At 42.2% G+C, this 13078-nt stretch overlaps 1 protein-coding gene across 8 annotated transcripts in view; it reads right to left on the bottom strand.

Annotated features, from left to right (window-relative positions):
- Positions 1-12712, bottom strand: part of LOC139581479 (serine/threonine-protein kinase BRSK2-like) — a 35352-nt gene extending 22640 nt beyond the window's left edge. For 6 of the 8 annotated variants that reach the window (XM_071411278.1, XM_071411308.1, XM_071411292.1 and 3 more), the window contains exons 1-2: positions 11253-12712; positions 9656-9750 (exon numbers count right to left, since the gene is read on the bottom strand). In XM_071411278.1, the coding sequence (XP_071267379.1) occupies positions 9656-9750; positions 11253-11340 (183 nt within the window). In that variant the 5' untranslated portion in view covers positions 11341-12712. The remainder of the gene's footprint in view (positions 1-9655; positions 9751-11252) is intronic. The other 2 variants (XM_071411285.1, XM_071411333.1) reach the window with 2 other exon arrangements.
- Positions 12713-13078: the final 366 nt, after the last annotated feature.

The following is a 13078-nucleotide window of genomic DNA, read 5'->3' as shown; positions in this document are numbered from 1 at the left end:
CATTGCCCTTTATGGTTGTGAGGTCTGGGGTCCGCTCACCAACCAAGATTTCACAAAATGGGACAAACACCAAATTGAGACTCTGCATGCAGAATTCTGCAAAAATATCCTCCGTGTACAACGTAGAACACCAAATAATGCATGCAGAGCAGAATTAGGCCGATACCCACTAATTATCAAAATCCAGAAAAGAGCCGTTAAATTCTACAACCACCTAAAAGGAAGCGATTCCCAAACCTTCCATAACAAAGCCATCACCTACAGAGAGATGAACCTGGAGAAGAGTCCCCTAAGCAAGCTGGTCCTAGGGCTCTGTTCACAAACACAAACACACCCCACAGAGCCCCAGGACAACAGCACAATTAGACCCAACCAAATCATGAGAAAACAAAAAGATAATTACTTGACACATTGGAAAGAATTAACAAAAAAACAAAGCAAACTGGAATGCTATTTGGCCCTAAACAGAGAGTACACAGTGGCAGAATACCTGACCACTGTGACTGACCCAAACTTAAGGAAAGCTTTGACTATGTACAGACTCAGTGAGCATAGCCTTGCTATTGAGAAAGGCCGCCGTAGGCAGACCTGGCTCTCAAGAGAAGACAGGCTATGTGCACACTGCCCACAAAATGAGGTGGAAACTGAGCTGCACTTCCTAACCTCCTGCCCAATGTATGACCATATTAGAGAGACATATTTCCCTCAGATTACACAGATCCACAAAGAATTCGAAAACAAATTCAATTTTGATAAACTCCCATATCTACTGGGAGAAATTCCACAGTGTGCCATCACAGCAGCAAGATTTGTGACCTGTTGCCACAAGAAAAGGGCAACCAGTGAAGAACAAACACCATTGTAAATACAACCCATATTTATGCTTATTTATTTTAACTTGTGTGCTTTAACCATTTGTACATTGTTACAACACTGTATATATATAATATAACATTTGTAATGTCTTTATTGTTTTGAAACTTCTGTATGTGTAATGTTTACTGTTAATTTGTATTGTTTATTTCACTTTTGTATAATATCTACCTCACTTGCTTTGGCAATGTTAACACATGTTTCCCATGCCAATAAAGCCCCTTGAATTGAATTGAATTGAATTGAATTGAGAGAGAGAGAGGAAGTACAAACAGAGCGGAGAGAGAGAGAGAGAAAGAGAGGAGGTACGAACAGAGAGGAGAGAGAGAGAGAAAAAGAGGCGGTACGAACAGAGAGGAGAGAGAGAGAGAGAGAGAGAGAGAGAGAGAGAGAGAGAGAGAGAGAGAGAGAGAGAGAGAGAGGAGGTACAAACAGAGAGGAGAGAGAGAGAGAGAGAGAGAGAGAGAGAGAGAGAGAGAGAGAGAGAGAAAAGTCCTATTTTAATGGTTCTTCTTGGATTGTGAGTGTTTGTCTCATTTTGAAAGGTAAAGAAAAGAAAAGAAAAAAAGTTATGAAGTCTTTTTACGTTGCATGTTGGAATTTACAAGGATTGAAGTCCTCTGCTTTTGGGCTAAAGAGCAGAAACCCAGACTTCCTGAAAGAAATTGATGATGTTGATATTGTAGTACTACAGGAAACATGGTGCAGAGGTGATGTTTCCACTGGCTGTCCACTAGGTTATAGGGAGATAATCATACCATCCACTAAATTAAAAGGAATCAAACAGGGCAGAGACTCAGGGGGAATGCTAATATGGTATAAATCTGAACTAATTAATTCAATCGAATTGATCAAAACAGGAGAATTCTTTATCTGGTTAAAAATCAACAAGGAGGCTATCTTGACAGATAAAAACGTCTTCCTCTGTGCCACATACATTCCCCCCTCAGAGTCACCCTACTTCAACGAAGAGAGCTTCTCCATTCTAGAGAGGGAGATTAGTCACTTTCAGGCCCAAGGCAACGTACTGGTCTGTGGAGACCTGAATGCTAGAACAGCAGAAGAACAAGACACTATTAACAGTCATGGGGATAAACACCTACCAGGAAGCAATAACCTTTCCCTCCCCACATACCCCCACAGAAACAACTATGACAAAGTGAAAAACAAAAATGGAGTACAGCTCCTGAGGCTCTGTCGAACACTGGGTCTGTACATAGTCAATGGCAGGCTGAGAGGAGACTCTTTTGGTAGGTACACCTACAGCTCATCCCTTGGCAGCAGCACTGTAGACTACTTCCTCACCGACCTAAACCCAGAGTCTCTCAGAGCCTTCACAGTCAGCCCACTAACACCTCTCTCAGACCACAGTAAAATCACAGTGTATCTGAGAAGAGCAGAACCCAACCATGAAGCATCACGGCCCAATAAATTACATGGTACTAAACAAGCCTATAGATGGAGTGCAAACAGTACAGACATCTACCAAAAAGCAATTAGTAGCCAAAAAATACAATCTCTCCTGGACAACTTTTTAGCCTTAACATTCTCCTTCAGCAATGAAGGTGTCAATTTGGCCGTTAGGAACATAAACTTTATATTTGACAAATTAGCCTCCTTGGCTAATCTAAAGAAGCATAAGAGCAAACCAAAAATAACAGATAATGAAAAATGGTTTGATAATGATTGCAAAAATCTAAGAAAGTCATTGAGAAATATATCTAATCAAAAACACAGAGAACCAGACAACAAAAATATACGCCTTCAATATGGGGAAACACTGAAGCAATACAAACGCACCCTAAGAACAAAAAAGGAACAGCACATTAGAAATCAGCTGGATGGAATTGAGGAATCCATAGAATCAAACCACTTCTGGGAGAATTGGAATAAATTAAACAAACCTCATCATGAGGAATTGGCTATCCAAAATGGGGATATGTGGAGAAATCACTTTGCAGACCTCTACAGCAATATAACAAAGAGCCCAGAACAAAAAGATATACAAGAAACATTACAAATCCTTGAATTAGCAGTCAAAGACTATCAGAATCCTGTGGATACCCCAATTACAGAAGAAGAATTATTGGAAAAACTATGCAATCTCCAACCCAAAAAGGCCTGTGGTGCTGATGGTATTTTAAATGAAATGATCAAATATACAGACCACAAATTCAAATTGGCTATACTCAAACTCTTCAACATTATCCTCACTGCAGGTATTTTCCCCGATATTTGGAACCAGGGATTGATCACACCAATCTATAAAAATGGAGACAAATTTGACCCAAATAATTACAGAGGAATTTGCGTTAACAGCAACTTGGGGAAAATTCTCTGCAGTATTATAAATAGCAGACTACATCATTTCCTTGACGAACACAACGTCCTGAGCAGAAGCCAGATTGGATTTCAAAAAAATTATCGTACAACAGACCACATTTACACCCTCCACACTCTAATTGATAAACAAGTTAACCAAAACGAAGGCAAAATCTACTCGTGTTTTGTAGATTTCAAGAAAGCATTTGATTCAATTTGGCACGAAGGTCTTTTTTATAAACTAATAGAAAGTGGTATTGGAGGGAAAACATATGATTTTATTAAATCAATGTACACTAAAAACAAATGTGCGGTTAAAATTGGCAACAAGCAAACAGACTTCTTCTCTCAGGGGCGTGGAGTGAAACAGGGCTGCCCAATAAGTCCAACATTATTTAACATCTACATTAATGAATTGGCAAAAACATTAGAAGAATCGGCAGCACCTGGTATCACCCTACACAACACTGAAATCAAGTGTCTTCTGTACGCAGATGACCTGGTGCTGCTGTCTCCCACTAAAGAGGGGTTACAGCAGCACCTAGATCGTCTTCACAGGTTCTGTCAGACCTGGGCTCTGACCGTTAACCTAAAAAAAACAAATATAATGATATTCCAAAAAAGGTCGGGAAATAAGGATGACAAATATAAATTCTATTTGGACACAGTTCTATTAGAACACACCAAAAACTACACATATCTAGGACTAAATATCAGCAACACAGGTAGCTTTCACATGGCTGTGAATGAGCTGAGAGACAAAGCAAGAAGAGCATTCTATGCCATTAAAAGGAACATCAAAATTGAAATTCCAATTAGAATCTGGCTCAAAATTTTTCTATCAGTTATAGAACCAATTGCTCTATATGGCAGTGAAGTATGGGGTACACTCTCTAATAATGAATTTACCAAATGGGACAAACATCCAATTGAAATATTGCATGCAGAGTTTTGCAAGACTGTATTGCAAGTACAAAGAAAAACTCCAAATAACGCATGTAGGGCAGAATTGGGCCAATACCCCCTCCTCATTCGAATAGAAAAAAGAGCCATCAAATTTTACAATCATCTAAAAACAAGTGACCCAAAAACATTCCATCACACAGCTCTACAATGTCAAGAGATGAAACCAGAGAAGAGTCCCCTCAGCCAGCTAGTTCTGAGGCTCAGTTCACCAACCCAAACCAACCCCATAGAGCCTCGGGACAGCCCTCAGAAAATCTGGCCCAACCAAATCATCACAAAACAAAAAGAAAAATATATAACCTATTGGAAAGACACCACAAAAAATCAAAGTAAACTTCAATGCTATTTGGCTCTAAACAGACAGTACATGGTGGCAGACTATCTGACCACTGTGACTGATAGAAAACTGAGGAAAACATTGACTAGGTACAGACTCAGTGAGCACAGTCTGGCTATAGAGACCGGTCGTCACAGACAAACCTGGCTGCCCAGAGAGGACAGGCTGTGCTCACTCTGCTCCAGGGGAGAGGTAGAGACAGAGGTGCATTTCCTACTACACTGTGACAAATACTCAGACCTAAGAGCATATTTCTTTCCCAAAATTATAACTCAATACAAAGAATTTGAAACTATAAAAGATGAAGAAAAAATCTAATATTTATTGGGTGAAAAGCCAAAATGTGCAGTTTTGGCAGCCAAATATGTGTCCTCCTGCCACAACCTGAGGGACAGCCAGTGAAAAATGCAAAGTAATGTTGATAATATTTCCCATTTAGCTTAGTTTTGTTTTGTCGTTCATACCAGGTCATATGTCTTCTCAAGTCATGTTGACACTGGTCTACTACCATTGATTTAATGTATTGTTGTTCTGATTAATATTGTTGTTGTAGTTGCTGTTAATGGTAATCCCATGTCCACTACTACTATTATTATTACTGTTGGTTCCACCATTTATTTATATATAAATATATATATATTTTGTATATATATACATATATATTTTATTTTTATTTTTCGATATGTATACTTTGACAATGTAAGTAATAATGAACTTGCCATGTCAATAAAGTCAATTGAATTGAATTGAATTGAGAGAGAGAGAGAGAGAGAGAGAGAGAGAGAGAGAGAGAGAGAGAGAGAGAGATTTGATGTTGAGGTTTGATAAAGAATGCAAAAATCTAAGAAATAAATTGAGGAACCTGTCCAACCAAAAACATAGAGACCCGGAAAACCTGAGTCTACGCCTTCACTATGGCGAATCACTAAAACAATACAGAAATACACTACGGAAAAAGAAGGAACAGCACGTCAGAAATCAGCTCAATGTAATTGAAGACTCCATAGACTCTAACCAATTCTGGGAAAATTGGAAAACACTAAACAAACAACAACACGAAGAATTATCTATCCAAAATGGAGATGTATGGGTAAACCACTTCTCCAATCTTTTTGGCTCTATAACAAAGAATGAAGAACAAAAACATATACATGATCAAATACAAATCCTAGAATCAACTATTAAAGACTACCAGAACCCATTGGATTCTCCAATTACCTTGAATGAGTTACAGGACAAAATAAAAACCCTCAAACCCAAAAAGGCCTGTGGTGTTGATGGTATCCTTAATGAAATGATCAAATATACAGACAACAAATTCCAATTGGCTATACTAAAACTCTTTAACATCGTCCTTAGCTCTGGCATCTTCCCCAATATTTGGAACCAAGGACTGATCACCCCAATCCACAAAAGTGGAGACAAATTTGACCCCAATAACTACCGTGGAATATGCGTCAACAGTAACCTTGGGAAAATACTCTGCATTATCATTAACAGCAGACTCGTACATTTCCTCAATGAAAACAATGTACTGAGCAAATGTCAAATTGGCTTTTTACCAAATTACCGTACAACAGACCATGTATTCACCCTACACACCCTAATTGACAACCAAACAAACCAAAACAAAGGCAAAGTCTTCTCATGCTTTGTTGATTTCAAAAAAGCCTTCGACTCAATTTGGCATGAGGGTCTGCTATACAAATTGATGGAAAGTGGTGTTGTGGGTAAAACATACGACATTATAAAATCCATGTACACAAACAACAAGTGTGCGGTTAAAATTGGCAAAAAACACACACATTTCTTCACACAGGGTCGTGGGGTGAGACAGGGATGCAGCTTAAGCCCCACCCTCTTCAACATATATATCAACGAATTGGCGCGGGCACTAGAACAGTCTGCAGCACCCGGTCTCACCCTACTAGAATCCGAAGTCAAATGTCTACTGTTTGCTGATGATCTGGTGCTTCTGTCACCAACCAAGGAGGGCCTACAGCAGCACCTAGATCTTCTGCACAGATTCTGTCAGACCTGGGCCCTGACAGTAAATCTCAGTAAGACCAAAATAATGGTGTTCCAAAAAAGGTCCAGTCACCAGGACCACAAATTCCATCTAGACACCGTTGCCCTAGAGCACACAAAAAACTATACATACCTCGGCCTAAACATCAGCACCACAGGTAACTTCCACAAAGCTGTGAACGATCTGAGAGACAAGGCAAGAAGGGCCTTCTATGCCATCAAAAGGAACATAAATTTCAACATACCAATTAGGATCTGGCTAAAAATACTTGAATCAGTCATAGAGCCCATTGCCCTTTATGGTTGTGAGGTCTGGGGTCCGCTCACCAACCAAGATTTCACAAAATGGGACAAACACCAAATTGAGACTCTGCATGCAGAATTCTGCAAAAATATCCTCCGTGTACAACGTAGAACACCAAATAATGCATGCAGAGCAGAATTAGGCCGATACCCACTAATTATCAAAATCCAGAAAAGAGCCGTTAAATTCTACAACCACCTAAAATGAAGCGATTCCCAAACCTTCCATAACAAAGCCATCACCTACAGAGAGATGAACCTGGAGAAGAGTCCCCTAAGCAAGCTGGTCCTAGGGCTCTGTTCACAAACACAAACACACCCCACAGAGCCCCAGGACAACAGCACAATTAGACCCAACCAAATCATGAGAAAACAAAAAGATAATTACTTGACACATTGGAAAGAATTAACAAAAAAACAGAGCAAACTAGAATGCTATTTGGCCCTAAACAGAGAGTACACAGTGGCAGAATACCTGACCACTGTGACTGACCCAAACTTAAGGAAAGCTTTGACTATGTACAGACTCAGTGAGCATAGCCTTGCTATTGAGAAAGGCCGCCGTAGGCAGACATGGCTCTCAAGAGAAGACAGGCTATGTGCACACTGCCCACAAAATGAGGTGGAAACTGAGCTGCACTTCCTAACCTCCTGCCCAATGTATGACCATATTAGAGAGACATATTTCCCTCGGATTACACAGATCCACAAAGAATTCGAAAACAAATCCAATTTTGATAAACTCCCATATCTACTGGGAGAAATTCCACAGTGTGCCATCACAGCAGCAAGATTTGTGACCTGTTGCCACAAGAAAAGGGCAACCAGTGAAGAACAAACACCACTCTAAATACAACCCATATTTATGTTTATTTATTTTAACTTGTGTGCTTTAACCATTTGTACATTGTTACAACACTGCATATATATAATATGACATTTGTAATGTCTTTATTGTTTTGAAACTTCTGTATGTGTAATGTTTACTGTTCATTTTTATTGTTTATTTGACTTTTGTATATTACCTACCTCACTTGCTTTGGCAATGTTAACACATGTTTCCCATGCCAATAAAGCCCCTTGAATTGAATTGAATTGAATTGAGAGAGAGAGAGAGAGAGAGAGGGGGGAGGTAAAAACAGAGAGGAGAGAGAGAGAGAGAGAGAGAGAGAGAGAGAGAGAGAGAGAGAGAGAGAGAGAGAGAGAGAGAGAGAGAGAGAGAGAGAGAGAGAGAGAGAGAGAGAGAGAGAGAGAGGAGGTACGAACAGAGAGGAGAGAGAGAGAGAAAAAGAGGCGGTACGAACAGAGAGGAGAGAGAGAGAGAGAGAGAGAGAGAGAGAGAGAGAGAGAGAGAGAGAGAGAGAGAGAGAGAGAGAGAGAGAGAGAGAGGAGGTACAAACAGAGAGGAGAGAGAGAGAGAGGGAGAGAGAGGGAGAGAGAGGGAGATAGAGGGAGAGAGAGGGAGAGAGAGAGGAGTTACGAACAGAGAGGAGAGAGAGAGAGAGAAAGAGAGGCAGTACGGACAGAGAGAGAGAGAGAGAGAGAGAGAGAGAGAGAGAGAGAGAGAGAGAGAGAGAGAGGAGGTACAAACAGAGAGGAGAGAGAGAAAGAGAGGTACAAACAGAGAGGAGAGAGAGAGGAGGTACGGAGAGAGAGAGAGAGAGAGAGAGAGAGAGAGAGAGAGAGAGAGGAGAGAGGAGGTACAAACAGAGAGGAGAGAGAGAGAGAGAAAGGAGGTACGAACAGAGAGGAGAGAGAGAGAGAGAGAGAGAGAGAGAGAGAGAGAGAGAGAGAGAGAGAGAGAGAGAGAGAGAGAGAGAGAGATGAGGTACAAACAGAGAGGAGAGAGAGGAGGTATGAACAGAGAGAAGGTAGAGAGAGAGAGAGAGAGAGAGAGGAGTTAGAGAGAGGAGGTACGAACAGAGAGGAGGTAGAGAGAGAGCGAAAGAGAGGAGGTACAAACAGAGAGGAGAGAGAGAAAGAGAGGTACAAACAGAGAGGAGAGAGAGAGGAGGTACGGCGAGAGAGAGAGAGAGAGAGAGAGAGAGAGAGAGAGAGAGAGAGAGAGAGAGAGGAGGTACAAACAGAGAGGAGAGAGAGAGGAGGTACGAACAGAGAGGAGAGCGCGAAAGAGAGGAGGTACAAACAGAGAGGAGAGAGAGGAGGTACGAACAGAGAGGAGGTAGAGAGAGAGAGAGAGAGAGAGAGAGAGAGAGAGAGAGAGAGAGAGAGAGAGAGAGAGAGAGAGAGAGAGAGAGAGAGAGAGAGAGAGAGAGAGAGAGAGAGAGAGAGAGAGAGAGAGAGAGAGAGAGAGAGAGAGAGAGAGAGAGAGAGAGAGAGAGATTGAGAGGAGATAAAGATAGCAGGAACAAGTACGGAAGTGAGAGATAGCAAAAGATCGATAGAGAGAGCGAGAGAATGCGAGCGAGCGAGAGTGAGCGAATGTGACAGAGTTTGTGAACACACAGTGCATAGCCTATACACACACCTCCTCTACCCCAGAAGTAGAATACAAAAGAAGAACCAAAGAGGAAGAAAAAGCTGATGACATATTGTATGTCAAAATACATTCATTATTAACGACAGCACGCTGGCTGTCTATATAATGTGCTCCTACAAATGCCTAATAGCAGGCTCATGGCTCTCTCTGTAGGCTACTGGACCTTCAGAAGGACAGACTCAGAGAGCGTCTGAGTCCCAATTGGCACCTTATTCCCCGTGAAGTGCACTACTTTTGACCAGGGCCCATGCTCTGGTCGGAAGTAGCCCACGCTGTAGGGAATAAGGGTGCCATTTGGGACCCAGGCAGCTTCTTCGGGTTCATACCTTCATGAGGACAGACTCGGACAGCTTCTCTCGGTTCACAATCTTTATGGCCACCTTCTGTCCCGTGATACAGTGCACTCCCAGCTTCACCAATCCTGGGAGAGAGAGAGAGGACGGAGGAGGCGAGGAGATAGTGGGGAGAGAGAGAGAAAGAGAGAGAAAGAGAAAGAGAGAGGGCGGAGGAGGCGAGGAGATAGGGGGGAGAGAGAGGGAAAGAGAGAGAGAAAGAGGGCGGAGGAGGCGAGGATATGGGGGGGGGAGAGAGAGAGAGAGAGAGAGAGAGAGAGAGAGAGAGAGAGAGAGAGAGAGAGAGAGAGAGAGAGAGAGAGAGAGAGAGAGAGAGAGAGAGAGAGAGAGAGAGCGGAAAGTGAGAAAAGAAAGAGAGAGAAAAGCTTTGAGTTTGTCTTGTTCATTTTAGTTCCCTATATTATCAACACCAATCCATTCCCATTCTCAACAAGTGAACCAGAACCACACAGGAGACACGGATGGAGCATGACCTCGCCCATGCCATATCGACTTGACTAGGCAGAACCCAACGGCCTAATTCAGCGACTGCAGTCTACATCAATCTGTTTACAGTTCAACCAGTTCAATCCACTAAGGCTACACCGGCCTGTTTCCAGCCCTGACATCTGACACTCACCAAAACCTCTATAATAAACCAGGCAATTTCAGTCTTCTCTATCGATTTCCATTCATGTCAGCTGGTCACAGGTCTAAACAAGTCTACCGAGGGACAGATTCCCAGACCAGGATTAAGTCGACTCCTAGATTAAAAAGCAGGCTCAGTGGGGAGAAAGTGTTGTTTAGTCCAGGAATAGAGAACAGGCTTCATCTGAGAGTGGTACATCTGCCCTTATTAGATCAGTTCAATCTGCAAGTCCAGTCTCCGCCGTCTAGGAGCCTACTTTACTATGGTGGAGGGTCACTTAGCTCCAATATAAAGGTTCGGGTTTCCCCAGACACAAATGAAACCTAATCCTGGATTTAAAAAAGACGTTTCAATGGAGAATGAAGATTCACTTTAGCCCTGGACTCGGCTTAATCTGTGACCGGTTAGTTAGTTAGTTAGTTAGTTAGTTAGTTAGTTAGTTAGTTAGACTTCAGAGCACCAGGAGATGAAATATACCGAGATCGGCCCGACTGGGTCCACGACTCTACTGTTACTGTCAATGAGACGCACACCTCAGAGACACATGGATTCATTCGTAAAGGACACAAACAAGCAGACACGCGCACACAGCTACTCTCACAACAATATTACCTGCAACATCATACACATGTAAAAGCTGTGACCGCATGCTTGACATTACTGACCCCAGATATTTGCAAATAGCAATGCTATCGGACATATTGGCCCGTCCGTGTGAGTTGCTAGCACTACTGTGACATTCATCACATACACACACATATTAATACTGAGGACATAATGTCCAGGTGCACATAGAGCGGACTCTTTAGACAACCAATTGTATTTCTCGGCCTAATATATATCAATAGTTACAGATATGACTATTTTCATCTACCATGCATTCATAATAGCAGCTTTTGCGCTTGGTGATGAGTTTAAAGGGAGCGGTGGAAGTATGCTTACCCGTCTGCCCCTTTCCAAGGGTTTTCTCCAACCGGTAAGGCCCGACGTATTGGGCCGACTGGCCTACGGACAGCTCCTTGCTTGTCATGGTGTCCGTGCGTTGAAAGCGAAATGATATGTTGATAAGGAGATCAACTCACTGTTTTTTTCAGGAGGAATTTATAGCTGTCGGTCCTGGCGGCAGAACGGCTCCGCCGTAATAACATTACAGGCGCCTAGCGATGTTGTCACAGGGAGGAATGGAGAGAGCGGTTGTAGTCGTGATGACAATTTCGTGGCCTATAGTCTCGGCTAGGCTACTCCCATGCACTTGCCTTTTTCTATGCGGCTATTGCATACATTTTCCGTCATATATTTTCGGTAAACTCGGTTTATTATCAAGGGCCGTGAATTGACTAAACAGGAATGAAACAAGGGGACGTTAGAAAGTGGAAGAGGGAAACTCGTATGGAGATTTTGACAGGTGCATATTTGAGAAGTCCAAAATAACGGAAGTTATTATGAATTACAATTATTATTAACAATAGACGAAATAAATGTGTCCTAGTGTTAATATTGGTATAGACAGATAGAGGTAAGCAGCTGGAATAGCCTATCAAAAACTATTTAATCAGATAGGCTCAATTTAACGGCTAGATTGCACACAATTCTGCACCTCATAGCCTACACCCGATACTGTCATAAGTGATCCCTATAATAACATAATAATGACATTTGTAAAGAATCTTATCATCGTAACATATTTTTGTCTTCCTCCACCTCTTTTTGTTCCATTTTGGTATGTAGCCTATCTCTGCTCCGTCCTTCCGGCTATATGAATAGTAATTTTCCGTTATAGCCTCAGAGGGGTTGTTTTCCCAATATCCGGTGCACTCTTCGGATTATCCCAGGGCCTGGTAATCAGGAAATAGAGGGGAACAGAGCGTCAAAACAGCCACCCTGCTATCCGCACCCGTTCGGACTAGCCTACACTTCTCTCAATCTGTATTCCCCTGTCAACGTCTGTCAACAATTTCGCCTTGCGTTTCTGTTTAGACCAAAATGTATTTTTCTTTCGAGAAATAATAGTTTTCTCTATTATGTGAAACGCTCGAGTTGATGGTTGTAATACATCGTGGTTCTACAACAAAAAAAGCATCTTTAGCTGGCGTAGTACTCTCCTCCCTCCCTCCTCTTTCTTTCCCTTGCTCTCTCCCCTCCCTCCCTCGCCGTCTATGGACATATTACACCATCCCGGCTCGCGCTCCTGCAGCCGCTGGTTCCAAGATTCATCCTTCACCGGCGTCCTTGTGCAGAAAGATGTAGCTTCAGAAGCGATTCGAAAAATATCTGCTTGTCTGTCGAAGTTTTTTGCATCCACAATCCGTCACGGGATAGCCTCCCTTCTGGCCGCAAAAAAAAACGTTATTTTTTCTCTCTCCCCCTCTTCTTCTCCTCCTCATCCGATACGGCAACATCAGCATCCGGGTTCCGTTCCGTCCCCCACCCCCTTTTCTCTCCTCCACCCCATCCTTTCCCCGTCTGCCTCTACTTAAAATATGCTCTCCGTCACCTCCTGTTCGCTCACCTACTTCTGTATTCAAACACACCAACTTTTGAAGGGCTGAGGGACACGCACATGAAAATACCCTTTCCAACATCTAATGGTGTAAAGAAAAGAAGATACATTTGTTGTTGAATCTTCTTGTAGAATAGAATAGTATAGAATAACAAACCGATTAATTTACTATCTTTTAATAGTATTCGCACGTCCCTCTTTGGTCAATTTCCACGTCTTTCTTATTTCATCCCAGGCAACACAAAATGTAATACAGTCCTTTACAAGT

This window comes from Salvelinus alpinus, chromosome 1, assembly GCF_045679555.1.
Source record: "Salvelinus alpinus chromosome 1, SLU_Salpinus.1, whole genome shotgun sequence".
In the NCBI taxonomy this organism is placed as follows: Eukaryota; Metazoa; Chordata; class Actinopteri; order Salmoniformes; family Salmonidae; genus Salvelinus; species Salvelinus alpinus.
This window is presented reverse-complemented; position numbering and strand designations above follow the sequence as displayed.